At 42.9% G+C, this 20,911-nt stretch overlaps 1 protein-coding gene across 2 annotated transcripts in view; it reads right to left on the bottom strand.

Moving 5' to 3' along the window:
• The window catches only part of LOC111973141 (phenylalanyl-tRNA synthetase 2, mitochondrial), a 127,580-nt gene that overhangs the window by 36,113 nt on the left and 70,556 nt on the right, over positions 1-20,911 (bottom strand). For both annotated transcript variants that reach the window (XM_024000391.2, XM_024000390.2), the window contains exon 7: positions 11,718-11,869. In XM_024000391.2, coding sequence (XP_023856159.1) covers positions 11,718-11,869 — 152 coding nt within the window. The remainder of the gene's footprint in view (positions 1-11,717; positions 11,870-20,911) is intronic.

Raw genomic sequence — 20,911 nt, 5'->3', positions numbered from 1 at the left:
AGCAGGGTTATCCCGTAGTCGGTTTTTGTTTTCTCTGATGTGGAGAGGGCGAGGCGGCCCCCATAGCCCTCTGTTTATAAGAGCAGAGTAAAGAGTGACATTTAACTTGACCTTCTGCTGGCTACATAAGCCTCCTAGACGACCAGCCACTGGCTAGCACTGAAACCGCAAGTGCCAAATTCAACCAGGAAGACTGACCTGTAGATGTCATTACTCTTGTTGACTAGCAACCCATGAGCACTAACGTGAAGGTTTCAAAACAGCCGCTCACGTACGTGCTCTCGGTTACTGCTAAACCCAATATTCAATTGGTTACCTGCAACCCCAGAAAGATGGGGCCAAATGCAACACTTTTTGGTTTTCCATTTCAATACAGCTTCTCAAACACACTAAGATCCTTGTGGTTGATGATAAACCAAAGATATCAATACACAAAGTCACAAATACATACACGCACAGAATCACAAGTCCTGCATTTGAAAAGATCCTTCCATGATCCCTCAGGGGAGAAGGAAAGAGATATTCCAGCCTGGCCTCTCGCTTGCCTGTCTTGCCACTGCTCTAATTACTGCATTGATCCAGTAGGCTCTGGCCCTCTCCCTCCTTCTCTCCTGACCTGACTGAAGTTCTCCACCGTGACACATCGAAACAAGGCCCCACTTCATTTCTTAGAAGCAAGCTAAGCGAGAAGTCCTTGTGTAGTAAGGAATAACTTGTTGAATAACTGGTTGAACGAGTCATGAAAAAATAAAAAATAGAAGAAATGAAAAATACCTAATAGAAGCGCTTCCCTCGCGGAGTTATTTCACGGGGACGAGGATAATGGCCGATAGGATAAAAGTCTAAAGTAAAGGATGAAGAAATGCCTTTAGAGTAAAATGTGGCGGGTGGTGGCTGTAGATTGCTCCCATCTATCCTCTTCCAGGGCCCAAAACTAATTACAGAGGCCCCATTTACTCCCCGTACACATCACCCAACAGCATCTTCTGCTAATTAGCAAACACTAGAATTATGGAACAATTCTGTCGATACCTCCCTTGGATTGTGCCGCTAACCCAGTGAATCAAACCAAATGTCTTTATAAAGCCCTTTTTACATCAGCAGATGTCACAAAGTGCTCATACAGAAACCCAGCCTAAAACCCCAAGCAGCAAGCAATGCAGATGTGAATCTCTTTTGCGTCTGTGTCAACCATTGATTTGATTTCCGTGCTATTTGTCAAGGTTTGCGCTCGATTTCCTGTGTGTAAGGCACTGGGGGGGGGGGGGGGGTACCTGCTATCTGTGTATAGACAATAACCCAAATATATGCAATCATGTAGATTCAGGCTTCAGTCAAGGTAAACAAATAGTACCCCTGTCTGGGACTAGGATTACTTCAGATTTTTCTCTGATTTTGTTCATTCGGTTGTCGGTCCCTAAGTCAGTTTCCCTATACCATTCCCTATCCTTTTGCCTGCCCATGTCTTGGAACCATCTCACTGTCCTGCCGTGTTCATTGTTCCTTTCATGGGGAGTTCCACTAGAAATCCAAAAGTGTTTTTTATTGGGCAACATGCCTAGTCAACAGTCATATTTTTAAGCCTGGCACTGCCATTTCATTGACCCATGTGGCTGGAGAACAAATCATTTCCCTCGTTCGTTAAGTGTGTAAGCCAGGAGAGTGGCGGCAACTGGCGGCCAGCGAGAGAGCAAAAGCGAGGACTTGCGGTTGACGYGCACTTTGGCATGCTACATGGAGAAGCACCGGTTTTCATCAGACGGCACAGTACTTCACCAGGGGATAAATCGCCACAGCTAAACTCTCAGAGTTCCACTACTAAAGACTGCGACTCGGCACCAAGAGCAGTGATTCACCCGCAAGCATTTCAAGGGGGCTCTCGTCCAACTGTGGTCTTCATCATAAAAATAACTTTACATGAACTGTTGGCGATGGGAATGGGATGATTCATAAATGCTGGACCAAGGACAAGAAGCACCGGCCCTCGCTGTGTTTAGGAGGAGGTGGTTGTTCCGCGGTACGCATGACTTTCCAAACAAATGGCATCTTTCAAAATGGTTGACATCTGTCCCTGAGGCTGTAGACAGAGATTTCTTGTCCGTATTCTTTATGACAGCTCGGGGGCTTGTGGGGGTTTGATGAATTGGTCAGTATCTTGATGAAGTAATAAGAGGGGACAGTGTAGAGGCAGCAATAATTGATGAGTGTCGGTCATCTAAAGGATCTCGGAGAACTGTCCGACCGTCTGCTCTTAGTCAAAGACGGCCGGGACTCTGCCAGCTTGAGTGGAGCGGTGTCGCTCAACCAATGGGTCGGACGTTCCTAATCAACACTGCTTAGGTGTAACGTTGACGAACGGCGGTTATGACAGGCTGAAACTCCAGACTGCTCTCTTTCCAAGTTCTCTTTCTCTCTCCTCCAATCCCTCTCTCGCTCTCCTTCCCCGTCTCTCTCTTTCTTTCTCCAAATTGACAGCTCCATTTGAAGCCTCCCACCCTGACAGAATGGTGCTTACTGTTGAAAATCAACCTGAAGCTGTCAGCGGGGGAAAAAGCMCACCTGTGTCTGCAGCGGTTAACTGAGGATGCCTGAGCACCACCAGAGGAAATTAAACCAGCCTTAACTTAACCAAACAAGGGCAAGAACCATAGCAAATGAACTGGTTTATTGGTTATGCTGACTAAATGGCACCCTGCCACACATATCAAACTGATCATAGAATAGCATGCCTGTAGAGAGAAAACCTACTATGAGGATTTACAGTGCACCACCTCTTTCCCTTCGCCTGTCAAAGGGTCACTATTACAGTGTATTGCAACTGTAGGCTCACCTACAATATGTCAGGAGGCACAACACTATACTGGAAAAGCCTGCATGGCACCAAAACAGTGCAGTGCATTGTGGCAGACCTGTCAGCCTGAGGGGCTTTTCCCCCACTCTCAATTACACCCACATTACCCAGCTGCTCCAGGCTGCTTGGCAGCACCTACAGCATAAATCTGTCCGAGCTCCCATTATGCTCACTTCAGCCGGCTAATGCCATTTACACAATGCTTGTTAGCAAACTGAGGAATACGGTGCACTGTGCACTAATGCTGTGAGCTAAAAAATACCTAATAACTTGGAATACTGTGTACAAATGGGATATCATAAAGACGCTGGGATTCTATTATGTACAGAAGAGAATGGAGACAAGGATTGTCTTCTATCCTTTTAATGATTTTAAAGTGTGGAACATTCATTTCATATTGATCCGCCTAAAATGATTTCAGATTCCTAAAAATCAGATAAATGTAATGTTATGTAAATTAAGTGTTATACCTGACAGATCATTTGACGGCAAATGAAATTTCCCTTTTACATATCTTTTTTTCACCCAATCTACCTGGAACTACCTGGATAATACACATTGTTACAGCATGTGTTTTGGCAAACACTATACCATCCGCAATAGAACTGTAATATGCATTCTATATGCATATTATTTTCTAACATCTTACATTTGTGAGTGACAAATCATGTGTGATATAGGGTAATGCACTGTACCATATTGAAGTGTGCATATTAAACAACAATACATTATTCAAAGGCGTTTCCTGCAGTAGCTCCATTAAACTCAGTCCACTCTCTCTTCTTCCCTTGTCTCTCTCCCTCTGCTAGCTCCCTTCTATCACTCTATACTGTCGCTCCCAGGATACCCCCCATCTCCCTGCCAAACATCTCCCTCTCTCTGTTATCCCCTTCTCTCTCCCACCCTAGAATTTTCCCTCTCTCTACCAGTTCCTTCTCTCTCTCTCTAGCACACACAACCCCCACCCCCCCGTCTCTCTATCTTCCTCCCTGGCCTCTGTCTTTCTCGCTCTCTCCCTGTTCTACTCTGGCTCGGGGGCAGTGCTCGGCATTAGCCTGCTGCTTCGCCTTCTGGAAAGATCCCGGGAGGTTTCCAACAAAGAAGGCTGATTTTTAACAAGTCTGGCTCTCTCCAGCAACCCACTGCCGAAGACGGCCATTTGTCAAACGCACACACACCTCTCTCTCTCCATTTATCTCTAAACGTTTCACTGATCCTGGGACACAACACTCTGCATGGCACTCCTCCTCTTCTTCACACACACACACACACCACACACACACACACACAACACACACACACACACACACAACACACACACACACACACAACACACAACACACACACACACACACCACACACCACACACACACACACACAACACACACACACACACACACACACACACACACTTTCCTCCATGTTCCTGTTGTCTACATATCTCACCTTCCTCCCCCTCTCCCCATCTGTTTCTTTCTTCCTGCGCGTGCCAGCAGTAAATTGTTAATTTGATCCAAAAGATGGCGGCCGGGTGCTCCCTATTCTGCCTAAGCTGAGAGGGGAGATGCGTGGGCCTTGTGAGGGACAGACTGAGGGGGTCAGGCCAGGTGTGGTGGAGGTGAGATGGGCTTCAGGTCAGACAGTGTTAACGTTTGCCTCCGAGGACACAAGGCCGGTCTACTATATACACTATACTACTATATACACTAGCATGTACTGTGCTATACTAGTATATTAATATGTACTGTATTATACTGCTATATACTATACATTCAGCAGAAGCTTTTCAAATTGTATTGGGCATTTTGGTGCCATTTTATGACAGTGGCTTTAAAAAAAATACCTTGCATATTTATAGTTTACAACAAGCAGTGTTGTGGTGGTTTTGTAGAGTACATACACAGGGATGCACACACTCTTCCTCATGAACGTCTCACATGGAAAGCATGCCTMTGTGAGAAGAGCATGCAGTAAATCACAGAGACCAGACAACAGCCTCTTCTCGAAAATATAAACCAGCAAGGGGGGTATCAATGGAACTTGCCCCTTCATAAGGTTGTAGAGTTGTAACATATACTGCTAGTTACAAAGTAACACCTTTGTTGTGACATGGTAATACAGTTAAGCGGATAAACTATATTACCATGTCACTACAAAGATGTTACTATCTAACTACATGTTAATACAATGTTACCAACTGACGGTGCCACTCACTAACTTGGATTATTCTGGTTACTGCCTTCTCTGAGAGGTTGTAACACAGCCTCTGCTGCAGCGCAACATCATCGACGCGGGGCTCAGTGTTACAACTTTCCCGCCTCCCTCCCCGCTCGCCCGCATGCCGTTGCCTTTCTGTCCAAGCTGCTTGACAGCACAGTTGACTTTACAAATGAATCCGTCCCGATTACATCTGACAGCGTTACGGACCAATACATGCAGATTTGTGTTGCATTATAGGGCCTATCAGCTTTGATTTGTAGCGCCACGTCCGAGGAATACTAGTGCAGGCCAGTAAAACGTATCAGTGTGACTACAGTACGACGCAAAGGCATTCTCGACTTTGAGCTGAGGATTCCACTTCCACTGATATTAATGGTTAACAATTATTATTGAACTAATAGTAGGTGGTGTCGACCAGCCCTCATTATTGTAATAATTAATCGATATTGAATAAAGATGATTGTTTAAAGAAATAACAAAGTCTCTTTCACTTGATTGGAATATCCCAAGACAAGGCCCTTACGGGAAAAAACACACAATTTTACATGTGGATATTTTTCACGAGATTTCACAGCTGTTGCACTGCAAACAAAAATGTGTCGTTTCCCATAAGGTCACACAGTCGCAGTGTTTTGAACCTACATATTTTACACACTTTGACATAATTTAWTACATTGTGTATGTTTATACAGTGGCAAGAAAAAGAATGTGAACCCTTTTGAATTACCTGGATTTCTGCACAAATTGGTCATTTTTGTGATCTTCATCTCAGTCACAACAATAGACAAACACAGTCTGCTTAAACTAATAACGCACAAACAATGATACGTTTTCATGTCTTTATTGAACACACTGTGTAAACATTCCCAGTGCAGGGTGGAAAAATAATGTGAACCCTTGGATTTAATAACTGGTTGACACTCCTTTGGCAGCAATAACCTCAACCAAATGTTTTCTGTAGTTGCGGATCAGACCTGCACAACGGTCAGGAGGAATTTTGGACCATTCCTCTATACAAAACTGTTTCAGTTCAGCAATATTATTGGGATGGCTGGTGTGAACCGCTCTCGAGGTCATGCCACAGCATTCCAATCGGGTTCTGGACTCTCCAGAAGGTGTATTTTCTTCTGTTGAAGCCATTGTTGATTTACTTCTGTGTTTTGGGTTGTTGTCCTGTTGCATCACCCAAKTTCTGTTGAGCTTCAATTGGTGGATAGGTAGCCTTACATTCTACTGCAAAATGTCTTGATAAACTTGGGAATTGATAGKAAGCTGTCCAGGCCCTGAGGCAGCAAAGCAGCCCCAAACCATGATGCTCCCTCCACCATACTTCACAGTTGGGATGAGGTTTTGATGTTGGTGTGCTATGCTTTTTTTTCTCCACACATAGTGTTGTGTGTTCCTTCCAAACAACTAAKCTTTAGATTAATCTGTCCACAGAATATTTTGCAAGTAGCGCTGTGGAACATTCAGAGACATGCTTCAGACATGCTTCAGACATGCTTCAGACATGCAGCAAATGTTTTTTTGGACAGCGGTGGCTTCTTCCARAGTGTCCTTCCATGATCACTATTCTTGTTTAGTGTTTTGCGTATCGTAGACTTGTCAACAGAGATGTTAGCATATCCCAGAGATTTCTGTAAGTCTCTAGCTGACACTCAAGGATTCTTCTTAACCTCATTGAGCATTCTGGGCTGTGCTCTTGTAGTCATCTTTGCAGGATGGCCACTCCTTGGGAGAATAGCAACAGTGCTGAACTTTCTCCATTTATAGACAATTTGTCTTACCGTGGACTGATGAACATTAACCTTTCTGAACCACCCATCCCGGATCCGGGATAATTGTCATCAGAAACGCTGACTAGCATAGCGTAGCATAGCGCCACAGGTAAATAATATTACTAGAAAATATTCATATTCAAGAAATCACAAGTGCAATATTGCAAAACACAGCTTAGCCTTTTGTTAATCCATCTGTCGTCTCAGATTTTGAAATTATGCTTTACAGCGAAAGCAATACAAGCGTTTGTGTAAGTTTATCGATCGCTCGACAAAACAWTAAGTACACRTAGCATCAGGTAACTTGGTCACGWAAATCAGAAAAGCAATCAAATTAATCGTTTACCTTTGATGATCTTRGGARGTTTTCACTCACGAGACTCCCAGTTAGACAACAAATGTTCCTTTTGTTCCATAAAGATATTTATTATATCCAAATACCTCCGTTAGTTTGATGCGTTATGCCCAGGAATCCACCGGAAATAGCGYTCACGACAACGCCGATAAAAATTCCAAATTATATCCATAATGTCCACAGAAACATGTCAAACGTTTTTTATAATCCATCCTCAGGGTGTTTTTCAAARATCTATTCGATAATATATCAACCGGGACAGTTGGCTTTTCACTAGGACCYYGAGTAACAATGGCTGCCTTTCKCTTTTGCGCACAACTCACTCTGAGAGKCCCCACCTATCCACTTACGCAATGTGGTCGTTCACGCTCATTCTTCWAAATAAAAGCCTGAAACTATGTCTAAAGGCTGTTGACACCTTAGGGAAGCCATAGAAAAAGAAGTCTGGTTGATATCCCTTTATATYMGCAATAGGGATGCATAGGAACAGAGAGGTTTCAAGAACAGGGGCACTTCCTGATTGGATTTTCCTCAGGTTTTAGCCTGCAATATCAGTTCTGTTTAACTCACAGACAACATTTTTACAGRTTTGGAAACTTCAGAGTGTTTTCTATCCTAATCTGACAATTATATGCATATTCTAGTTTCGGGGGCTGAGAAATAGGCCGTTTCAAATGGGTACGTTTTTTAGCCAAAAACGAAAATACCGCCCCCTAGTCTTAAATTAAGGCTTTTAGAGAAACTTTTGTAATCCTTTCCAGCTTTATGCAAGTCAACAATTCTTATTTCTTAGGTCTTCTAAGATTTATTTTGTTCGAGGCATGGTTCAAATCAGGCAATGCTTCTTGTGAATAGCAAACTCAAATTTTGTGAGTGTTTTTTATAGGGCAAGGCAGCTCTAACTAACATCTCCAATCTCGTCTCATTGTTTGGACTCCAGGTTAGCTGAGTCCTGACTCCAATTAGCTTTTGGGAAGTCATTAGCCTAGTGGTTCACATACTTTTTCCAACCTACACTGTGAATGTTTAAATTATGTATTCAATATAGACAAGACAAATACAATAATTTGTGTGTTATTAGTTTAAGCATACTATGTTTGTCTATTGTTGTGACTTAGATGAAGATCAGATCACATTTGATGACCAATTAATGCAGAAATCCAGGTAATTCAAAAAGGTTCACATATTTTTTCTTGCCACTGTATATACAGTTATTATATTCAGTTATTATATTCAATGTTCTCACTTGGGATTTGAACTCACAACCTCTTGGTTCACGGCATTCTGATCTTCCTACTACGACACCATGTTTGTGGACTTGAAAGTAAAATCTCAGCTTGGTTAAAAATACACTCAAGAAAAACAATTATATTTATCATTGTGATTCAGGAGTAAGATTACTCACGTGAAAATCGAACTTGCAGTTCTACTCGTGAATTACGTTCCAATGTTGTCACGTGTAGTTTCTGGTATGACAATGTTGACATTTAGCATTCGTGTTTTCACGTGCTCAAAACGCTTTCACGCGCAGTTTCACGTTTTCACACGTTGCTTTTACATGTTGTCACGTTATCGCATTAACTTCACATAAGACCATGTGATCGCGTCCTCTTTCTGTCGACCCTGCGGAAAGTGATCAAATTGTAACCGAGTGTTACGAGTCACACTTTACTTCACAGTGTTCTTATTGCCGTGTAATTGCTTTTGTAAGTAGAGTGTAACAGGTATTACAATTACAGCACAGAAGTAACCCGAACCAAGTACCACGTAACAATAACAATACATGTTGCACTACAATGACTGTGATTTCACCGACTTTAGTCGATTTCACCGATTGTAAGTTGCTCTGCCTGCTAAATTACTCAAATGTAAATGTCAAAAATTCTTGATCGGTGGCGCCGTGCCCGCTTTTCACAGGACACGGTGTACATCAAGGAGGAAACACAAGTCTCAGAATACTCCTCCRTGCTTGCGCAGGTTATATATAAATGGCGTACAGACAGAGACAGAAGGGCACGGTCGCCCGCCCGCCCTCATCAGGAGCAGCTTGCCCAATTCCATGAGTCAGCGTTGATGCTAAGCAAAAAAACAACAAAAAAACAACAATTAGTCAGCCATCTTGTTCATAAAAGTGGCATTCGCAGGGAGGACAGTCTGTAACGTAGCTGGGGATTGAATGGAGCTTGATATCCCGCGGCAGTAATCGTAAAGTTTGTTGTCTAAGGGAGGCTGCGTAACAATGTGAGCTCGGCCCACCTCAGCTCATCCCTCTCTGGGTAAAAAAAGGGTCTCTGGTGAACCTGCGGCACAAATGATCCCAAAATGCTCATGACTTTGAGGACATCCATTGTCACAATATGCTATCTCAAATTCACAAAAACACACACCCTTAAAGACATACACCTAAAAAGACAGACAGACAACATTTACATATTGTGAATCAGACAATTGTGATACTGTTCTTTCTCGCATTCACAGTAAACACACACACACACACACACCCACACAACACACACACACACCACACACACACACACACACACACACAACACACACACACACACACACACACACACACACACACACACACACACACACACACACACACGTTAGCCCTAACGAAGGGTAGGGAAAGATCGCTCATTTTAAAAAAAAGATTGAAAGCAGGGACAGAGATTAATGCGCACAGGCATTTTTACGCACTGCGGGCCCCTTTTTTCACCATTAAACACACTACACACACACTCTCTGTTCGGTAAACCACTAGGATGCGGAGAGGGCATAAGTCCTGTGCCAAGCTGTGTCCACTGCCTGCCCTTTACGTCCTGTATTTAAAAATTAGACGTCAAGGCTGAGACTCAGGGGTGAACGCTAAGAACAGGTTAGTGGGGGAAAAGGAAACAGCTTTGTCACTACAGAGAGGGAGGGTCCCTCAAGGGTGAATATCAATAAGGAATAAAGTGACTTCCTCTCCTCGTCTCCTTTCCTTGAGCTGCACTGACTTGTGAAAGGGGTGGATTGGTGAAGCAAAGACATCCACCATGTTGCTTTCATCCATCCTGTGTTTTCAGGTTGATGTAAATTGCAAATGTAAGGCAATGCCCTACTAGAAACTTGTTACTGAAACGTATCGACACACACTGTCTGCAGCTCTAAATCCTTGATAGTAATGCGATGGAGGTAGTAATCTATTAGCTACGGCAAAGCCAATCAGTCTCTGTGACTGATCTGTCACTGGGCCATTCCTGTTTGTTCCTGTCAGCGCTGGGATTAGTCCAAAAGGTTCTGTTTGTTAATTGTGTGCGTGTGTGTGCGTGTGCGTGACAGAGAGAAAGATAATGTAATGTGTGTATGACAGAAAGAGATAGAAATGGAGAGAGAGAGAGACAGAGAGAGAAACAGGGAGTAGGTGTGTGGGTGAGTGCAAAACCAACAGAGCGAGCCTCATGTCGCCTATGTGAATCGGGTCAAATGAAGATGTGCCATTATCAAACATTGACCCTTGGTCCTTCCTTGTCATTAGACTAAGGGCTCCAATCAACGGAGCAAACAGCACTCGGCTCAGTCGGGCTCCATTATCTTGCATAATAAGGAGCTGTCAGGGTAGAAAAGATCAGCTAGACGCTATGGGACATATCCGCTATCAAACACCAAACAATCCAATCCCGAGCCCCTCTGATGAATCGAGCGTCGCTTAACCTTTTCTCTCCGAGCCCATTTGTCAAGCAGTGGAATAGATCTTACCTCACCCCTAATAGCAAACAAGACCGTACAAACCAAATGAAGAGCATCCACCACATCGTTATATCATTATCATTAGCCAGTAAATTGTTTAACCTGTTAGTTACATTTGAGCTAATATGTAATGCATGTAGAGTCACAACATTGTTACACCCAGTGTTAAGTTTTTTTTTTGTCTCTCACGACAAGCACATTTTTCAGGGGGGCATGAGGGGAGGGGTCAATTGTCTGGGGGGGGGGGGGGGGGGGTTGGAAACTGAAAACCTGATTATGGTGGTAGCAATTCGGTGAAACAATTAAATGAAAGTCACACACCACCTTTTCGGTTGTAATGCCCTTATCAGAGTGAGTGGCAACATGCCCATCGTTGTTCAGTCGTGGCACCCCAGGTATGCCGTTTGAGTACCACTGCTATATCTTCTTGAGGGCATGTTGTCTTACTTTGGATGTGTGGTACCCCCTGCAATTGCACTTATTTGATCTAAGCCAGTATAAGCACACCTGATTCAACTAATCATCAAGCACTTGAATCAGGTGTAAGTCAGGTAGTTAAAATCAGACGTGCTAGTTAATAATGCGAAAAACTTAAGATTAACCAGTGTCGTATTAACGGACTGAAACTTGTAAACGGACAAGGAACACTTGTTTTTGTTTTCCATTACAAAACATTTTGCTAGTGTGCACGAATGAATACGACCCAGGCGTGCTAGCACTAGGAAACAATGTGTTGAGTCCTACAGCTCTTTGTCTTGTGAAGAACATGGAGCCTTACTTTGGATGTGTGAACTGGTCAACCAGGGCGACCTTCTCCACCAGGTCTCCTCCGATGCTTCTAACCAGGTCGTAGAAGTCGTTCTCTGTGTAGCCCTCGGCCGGTAGCCAGAAGGAGATGTCGTTGATCAGAGGTGGGTACTTACTGAGGGGCTTGAGGAGGGGAGGAGGAGAGGGAAGCGGGATGGGGAGGAGAGGAGATGGAAGCAGAGAGGAGAGGGGAGAGAAAACTTTTAGAAGAAAGACTAACAATGAGAGACAGCAATGCACGCTTTGTGACGTACTGGGCTGTCCGCATCACCCTCTGTGGTGCTTTGCTGTCGAGGGCGGTGCATTTGCCATACCAAGTGGTGATGCAGCCAGTCAAGATGCTCTCGATGGTGCAATTGTAGAACTTTTTGAGAATCAAATCTTTTGTGCCCTCTTCAAATCAAATTGTATTTGTCACATGCATTGAATACAACAGGTATACAACAGTGAAATGCTTACTTACAAGCCCTTAACCAACAAAGCAGTTTTAAGAAAAATATCCAACCCCTCCAAAAAATTACAAAATAAAAGTAAAAAATAATAAAGGAGCASCAGTAAATTAACAATAGTGAGGCTATATACAGGGGGTACCGGTACAGAGTCAATGTGCGTGTGTGTATGGAACATGTTAAATCCTTAGCGATGTGCACGCCAAGGAACTTGAAGCTCTCGACTCACTCCACTACAGCCCCGTTGTTGTGGATGGGGGCGTGCTCTCCCCTCTATCTCCTGAGGTCCACGATCAGCTTCTTGGTCTTACTGACGTTGAGGGAGAGGTTGTTCTCCTGGCACCACACTGCTACGTCTCTGACCTCCTCCCTGTAGGCTGTCTCATCGCCATCTGTGACCAGGCCTACCACCGTCATGTCGTCAGCAAACTTGATGATGGTGTTGGAGTCGCGCATGGCCACGCAGTCGTGGGTTAACAGGGAGTACAGGAGGGGACTAAGCACACACCCCTGAGGGGTCCCCTTGTTGAGGGTCAGCGTGGCAGAGGTGTTGTTTCCTACCCTCACCACCTGGGGCCGGCCCGTCAGGAAGTCCAGGATCCAGTGGCAGAGGGAGATGTTCAGTCCCAGTGTCCCCAGCTTGGTGATGACCTTGGAGGGGACTGTGTTGAAAGTTGAGCTGTAGTCCATGAACAGCATTCTCACATAGTTATTTCCCCTCTTGTCCAGGTGGGAGTGGGAAGTGTGAAGTGCAATTGAGATTGCCTCATCTGTGGATCTGTTGGGGCGGTATGTGAATTGGAGTGGGTCCAGAGTGTCTGGGATTATAATGTAGATGTGTGTCATGACCAGCCTGTCAAAGCACTTCATAATTACAGATGTGAGTGCTAAAGGGTGACAGTCATTGATGATTATTGGGGGGGGGGGGGGTTCAAATGGCTTATTGTGAGGAACTATAGTTTTAATATATTATTATTCAAAATGGATGTTAAAAAAAACACTTGTTCCTACATTTCCGTGCAGCAGTCCAGGTACTTCTATGCGTACACAGGTGTGCGCTCCCTCAACTTTTAAGAACAAATTCTTGTTTACAATGACGGCCTACCCCGGCCAAACCCGGACGACACTGGGCCAATTGTGCGCCGTCCTATGGGACTCCCAAAGATGTGATACAGCCTGGATTCGAACCAGGTACTGTAGTGACGCCTCTTGCACGGAGATGCAGTGCCTTAGACCGCTGCGCCACTCGGGAGCATGATCAGGACAGAGAAACCATTGGTCACATGGAGCACTCCAAACAAAAGCCAATGAAAACATTTACAAATCTCACAATTGATGGTTATGAAATGAAACAAAACATGTTTCTCAAAAGTGTGAAAAATGCCATTTCTCTCCTGTAGCAGGTTGTGAACTCAGCAAACAATGTTTCCACTCCGAGAATGATAACGGTAAATTACTGTAATTAATACATGCATTAACAGACATATATGTAACCAAATGATGGGTATTAACAGTACATTTACTACTGGTGACATATGTAAATGGGGAAATTATGAAAAAAATAAAAATACATTATCAAAGGGCAAACAATTCACACAATGAAACAATAAATGCAGAAGACAGCTGAGCCATTCTGGAGAGAGACTTGCCTATATCGTCACCACACACCCCTCCCCTTCTTCTTGTCTCAACATTTTAAATTATACTCAAGCCACATTATCTTCATATTTTAGATGCTTTTCACTGACAGCCGCAACTCAATAATCAATCATTTGGAATCCCAAATAGGTATTGGCCTACACCGAGCTTGTGATTTGAAACAATCAACAGCAATATTTTTAAAGAAGCTAATGATCCGGTGTAGTCATGTATTTAGTCATGTATTTTATTTCTTTCTGTATAGGACAGGAGTAATTATATGATTTTGGCAAATGGATTTCCATTTACTTCCCTGTTGGACCCACCGCTATGCCTGTCACGTTCTGACCTTAGTTCCTTTGTTTTGTCTTTTGTTTTAGTATGGTCAGGGCGTGAGTTGGGTGGGTTGTCTATGTTAGTTTTTCTATTTCTGTGTTTGGCCTGATATGGTTCTCAATCAGAGGCAGCTGTCAATCGTTGTCCCTGATTGGGAACCATATATAGGTAGCCTGTTTTCTGTTGGGTTTTGTYGGTGGTTATTTTCAGTCTTTGTGTGTCTGCACCAGACAAAACTGTTTTCGGTTGTTTCTTTGTTATTTTGTTATTCAGTGTTCTGTTTTGATGATTATTAAACATCATGAACACTTACCACGCTGCACCTTGGTCCTCACCTTCTTCCACCGACGACAGCCGTTACAATGCCATTTCTCTCCTGTTCGATTGGTTTTCATATCAACTTTATTTTGTTGTCCAGAAGCCAAAAGCACAATCCTAGTCAAATTAGCAACCCAATCTAGTTGTTGCATCTTTAGATTCCCCCACTTTTAAATTTTCTAACAGATTTTCTTCTCTGTCACATCTGGAACAGCTATCAGGTGTGCTATTTATAATGGTGTTTGTTTTCCCAGGTGCTCTGTTTAGAATGGTGTTTTCCTGCTAATTGCATTTTGGCWAATTTTTGAAAAKGCTGTTTTATTGGCTGCTTCATTACATGCGTTGCATGTTCTATTTTAAGATGTATTACCGTCATCGAAATGTGATTTTCATCATTCTGAGCGCCATGGGTGCAGTCAATGCATGTGGGTCCGGTAAATGTCTCAAATGGACGGTAAATTAAAACCTTCCCGGTCACGTTGTCCGACGCCACATTTCCCGAACGGAAAACCCTGCGGCACACACTCCTTGTGTGTGTGTGTGTGTGTGTGTGGGGGGGAGGTTGCATAACATCATGGCCTTGATAATCCTCTGTCACTCTTCAGTCCACTGACACAGGGGAAATATGAGACTAATTATACACTCTCTATGAATCCCAAATTGAACTAGCCCCTCCTCCCTCGGCACTTCTGTAGAGGGCACTTCTGTAAATCTGAAGAGATTGGATACTGTAGGTGTAAGCAATATGGAACATTTCCACAAAGCCTATCTGAAGGCAAGGTGACGCAAGTACCATATTGCTTATACCTATCCTATCCCTTCAGATCTGCACGAGTGCCAACGCATTGATTTGGGATTTAGCATAAACCACTTTTTCCCCAAAACACATACAGTAAATGTATCCCCTTGTATGTCTTTGGTACTACTGAAAATTACAAAATCTTCTTTTAGCAGAGGTTTTCATCCAAAGCAACTTCCATCTAARGCATAAATTCATTGTATGTGGGCTCAAACCCCAAACTCTGCTGCATCAAACACCACAGTCCAACCAACAGAGCCATTAGAAATACACAGTTGTGGCCAAAAATATTGGCACCCAGTTGTACTTTGGTCAAGTAACTCACAATTTTCCCAAAAAATAAGTTGAAATTGACCAAAGTAATTGGTCTCCACAATTCTTTATTTCACTGTTAATATTACAGAACCTTTGTTTTTGATTCAGAACTTAATATATCCATTTAAATCAGAAAAACAGAAATGGAATTGAAAAAACTATTGACACCCCAGACTTAATATTTGGTAGCACAGTCTTTGGTCAAAAATAACTGCAATCAAGTGCTTCCTATAGCCATCGATGAGCTTCCTGCACCTCTGTACTGGCAGTTTGGCCCACTCCTCTTGTGCAAACTGCTCCAGTTCTCCCAGATTTTGAAGGGTACCTTCGCCCAACTGCTCTTTTCAGATCTCTCCACAAGTGTTCAATGGGATTTAGATCTGGACTCATTGCGGGCCACTTCAGAACAGTCCAGCGTTTTGTCTTGAACCATTCCTGGGTGCTTTTTGAAGTGTGTTTGGGGTCATTGTCCTGCTGGAAGACCCATGACCTTCGACAGAGACCCAGCTTTCTGACACGGGGTCCGACATTGAGCTCCAAAATGCCTTGGTATTCTCCTGATTTCATGACGCCATGCACACGTTCAAGGCACCCAGTGCCTGAGGCAGCAAAGCAACCCCAAAACATCACTGAACCTCCTCCATGTTTGAGTGTAGGGAAGGTGTTGTTTTCTTTGAAAGATTCCATTTGTTTTCTGTTGACATAGAAAAGGTGTGCTTTACCAAAAAGCTCTAAATTTAGCATAGGATTTTGTCATGTTCAGGTGTGTTTCGGCAAATTGCAGTCGGGCTTTCTTATGTCTCTCTCTCTCAGCAGTGGGGTGCTGCTGGGTCTCCTACCATATAATCCCCTTTCATTGAGTTGGCGACAGATGGTGCGAGTTGAAACTCTTGTACCTGGTGTCTGAAAGTCAGCTTGAATCTGTGTAGCAGTCGATCGAGGTGCTTTCTCCACCATTCACACGATCCCTTGCTGCAATCTTCCATCAAGTTCTCTTGCGGCCACGTCCAGTGAGGTTGGCTACAGTGGCATGGGCCTTAAACATCTTGATAATATTCCGTACGGTGGAAACAGGAACATCAAGGTCTGTGGAGATGGACTTGTAGCCTTGAGATTGTCCACGCTTGGCTACAATCTTGTGTCTGACCTCAGATAATTGTCTGGTTTWCTTTCTTTTCTCCATACTCATTGCGGTATACACAGTGACACAAAACAGGAGAATGAGTCCTTTTCTCTATTAAATTAGTGATTTTTATATTGCAGGCACCAAGATCAATTCCAAAATATTTGGGCAGTTTCTCCCATTCTTCTCTGCAGATCCTCCTCAAGCTCTGTCAGGTTGGATGGGGCGCGTTGCTTTGCACTGCTATTTTCAGGTCTCTCCAGAGATGTATTTGGTATTTTATTAGGATCCTCATTAGCTGTTGCAAAAGCAGCAGCTACTCTTCCTGGGGTCCACACAAAACATGAAACATAAAACAGAATGACATAATACAGAACATCATTAGACAAGAATAGAACTACATACTTWAAAAAAAAAGGCACACGTAGCCTACATATCAATGACAAACTATCTAGGTCAAATAGGGGAGAGGCGTTGTGCCGTGAGGTGTTGCTTTATCTGTTTAAAAAAAAKAAKAGGTTTTCTGTTTATTTGAGCAATATGAGATGGAAAGGAGTTCCATGCAATATGGGCTCTATATAATACTGTGCGTTTTCTTGAATATGTTCTGAATTTGGGGACTATGAAAAGACCCCTGGTGACATGTCTGGTGGGATAAGTGTGTGTCAGAGCTGTGTAAGTTGACTATGCAAACAATTTGGGATTTTGAACACATTAATGTTCTTATAAAAAGAAGAAGTGATGCAGTCAGACTCTCCTCAACTCTTAGCCAAGAGAGACTGGCATGCATAGTATTTATATCAGCCCTCTGACTAAAATTAAGAGCAAAACGTGCCGCTCTGTTCTGGGCCAGCTGCAGCTTAACTAGGTCTTTCCTTGCAGCACTGGACCACACGACTGGACAATAATCAAGATTATATAAAACTAGAGCCTGCAGAACTTGCTTTTTGGAATGTGGTGTCAAAAAAGCACAGCATATCTTTATTATGGCTAGACCTCTCCCCATCTTTACATCCACTGAATCTATAAAATTTTGACCATGACAGTTAACAGTCTAAGGTAACGCCAAGTCTTTTAGTCTCCTCAACTTGTTCAACAGCCACATCATTCATTACCAGGTCTAGCACTTAAGGAATGATTTGTACCAAATACAATGCTCTTAGTAATGTTCGATCAGGTTCAAGTCCGGGCTCTGGCTGGGCCACTCAAGGATATTCAGAGACTTGTCCCGAAGCCACTCCTGCGTTGTCTTGGCTGTGTGCTTAGTGTCGTTGTCCTGTTGGAAGATTAACCTTCTCCCCAGGTCCTGAGCGCTCTGGAGCAGGTTATCATCAAGGATCTCTCTGTACTTTGCGCCGTTCATCTTCGCCTCGATCCTGACTAGTCTCCCAGTCCCTGCCGCTGAAAAACACCCCCACAGCATGATGCTGCCACTACCATGCTTCACCGTTGGGATGATGCCAGGTTTTCCTCCAGACGTAATGCTTGGCATTCAGGCCAAAGAGTTGAATCTTGTTTCTCATGCATGGTCTGAGAGTCTTAATGAGGTTGGGAGATTGGGAACTTAAATGGACGAGCTAAAGCCAACTTCATAAAATTCCTAGGTGACTATTAGTATTACAGAGAAAAAAAATCAAACTATATTTTTATTTTAACAGGACAAATCTGAGGGGGCATGTGCCCCTATGCCCCGTATGGGCATGACGCCTCTGCTTATGAGCATGGCTCTTTATGGAACCTTAAAAAGGTTCTATATAGCACCAAAAAGGTATCCGCTATGGATACAGGCCAAGGAACCCTTATTTGGCACAAACATTTTTTTTTTTTGTGTGTGTAGGTGTTGGACAAACCTACCGAGGTCAATGAAAAAGAAGTAAAAATAAAAACATTTTTTAAAAAGTAAAATAAAAACAAAAACAAAATAAAAACGCGTACATTCACGTGTTTTTATTTCTTGTGTGTTTTTATTTATTTATCCGACCTACTATTGAATCCATGCTTTAAGATCCCGATTCTGGATTTTATTACCAGCGATATTGAACACTGCATTATACAAAACACTTTGTAAGTCAGCATTTCACTGTGCTTTTTACATCTATTGTATCCTGTGCACGCAACAAGTCAACTTTGATTTGATGTGAAAGTCTCATCATGTACCAGTCCAATTAATGATGTGCAATTATCTGCACAGTAAGCACATTCTAATAGGCCCCAATTCTGGCCCCCCAAAAAATCTATCAATACCGGCTAGCTAAAAAGCCATTAAGCTATCTCAGTTTCTGGCCAAATCCTCCAACAACAACGGCTACCATTAAGCCATCACAGCCAGGCAGCATTAATAACTCGGAGGATCAGACCTATTGATTCAGTCTCTTTTCTCTGTCTCACTCAGGCTGTTTGAAGGAGTACTCGTTTATTTGAGAAAAAAAAATACAAAAAACCCCAGCCATTTGGTTTGCTATAAAGCGCATGGAGATGGAGTGAAAAAAGTGAAACCACTTTTACATTTGTAGATTTAACGATATTTTGAGGCTAAACATTGTATGTTTACAACAACATAATTTAGAAGCAATAGCGTAAAACAATCTTTTTGGGGTTATATGATGGGGATAATACAGTTGAGGTCGGAACTCAGTTTTTCACAATTCCTGACATTTAATCCTAGTAAAAATTCTCTGTCTTAGGTCAGTTAGGATCACCACTTTCTTTTAAGAATGTGAAATGTCAGAATAATAGTAGAGAGAATGATTTATTTCAGCTTTATGTCTTTCATCACATTCCCAGTGGGTCAGAAGTTTACATACACTCAATTAGTATTTGGTAGCATTGCCTTTAAATTGATTAACTTGGGTCAAATGTTTCAGGTAGCCTTCCCCAATCTTCCCACAATCAGTTGGGTGAATTTTGGCCCATTCCTCCTGATAGAACTGGTGTAACAGAGTCAGGTTTGTAGGCCTCCTTGCTCGCACACGCTTTTTCAGTTCTGCCCACAAATGTTCTTTAGGATTGAGGTCAGGGCTTTGTGATGGCCACTCCAATACCTTGACTTTGTTGTCCTTAAGCTATTTTGCCATAACTTCGGAAGTATGCTTGGGTCATTGTCCATTTGCAAGACCCATTTACGACCAAGCTTTAACTTCCAGACTGATGTCTTGAGCTGTATATCCACAAGTACGATCTTTGTCCCCATGTGCAGTTGCAAACCGTAGTTGGCTTTTTTATGGCGGTTTTGGAGCAGTGGCTTCTTCCTTGCTGAGCGGCCTTTCAGGTTACGTTGATATAGGACTCGTTTTACTGTGGATATAGATACTTTTGTACCTGATTCCTCCAGCATCTTCACAAAAGGCACAGCCAACTTAGTGTATATAAACTTCTGACCCCTTGGAATTGTGATACAGTGAATTATAAGTGAAATAGCCTGTCTGTAAACAATTGTTGGAAAAATAATTTGTGTCATGCACAAAGTAGATGTCCTAACCGACTTACCAAAACTATAGTTTGTTAACAATAAATGTGTGGAGTGGTTGAAAAACTAGTTTTAATGACAACCTAAGTGTATGTAAACTTCCGACTTCAACTGTCGTTAAGCCAAGCACATGATGCCTTGAGTTGAGATTCGGAATACGGTTTAAGAAGCTATTATGTGCAGTTGCCACACCCTGAGGCAAAAACAAAATGTTCTGAAAAGACTTAAAGGGACTAGTAAGTTTGTTTGTTATTGTTTTTGGTCCAGGAGCTAAAATGGAAAACAAATCCTACACACTATGCTTGCAAAGTATCACTTATTTATGCTAACGTTTGCTAATGTTTCTGCCATTTCACCTTCATTAAAACCACGGCCCCCGATATGGTCCGGGAACATCATAATGGCTTTTGGTTGACAGAGCCATGTATTAGGAGAGTTCGGCCAGGTTTTAGAATGTCCACTACGTTAGTTGCCCATTTATTCTAGAAATGTTAGTGATGTAATGTTGGTGTCAACAAATTGCATATATGCTTTCCCTGGACATTTTCATAGGTTTTGAGAAATAAACAGCACAACGCAGAAGCATCAATTATCACCGAGCAACCACTACGGGGGAGAAAGTGGCGTTCTCGTAACATTCAGACAGAACCCCCATTGGCCTAACTCTCTATATACGACTCTTTATCTATCTTTGCCATTGATCGCTTGGGCAGCACCATTT

The sequence above is a fragment of the Salvelinus sp. IW2-2015 genome, linkage group LG14, assembly GCF_002910315.2.
Source record: "Salvelinus sp. IW2-2015 linkage group LG14, ASM291031v2, whole genome shotgun sequence".
NCBI classification, from domain to species: Eukaryota; Metazoa; Chordata; class Actinopteri; order Salmoniformes; family Salmonidae; genus Salvelinus; species Salvelinus sp. IW2-2015.
Note: the sequence above shows the minus strand (reverse complement) of the source record. Positions and strands in the feature narration are given on the sequence as shown.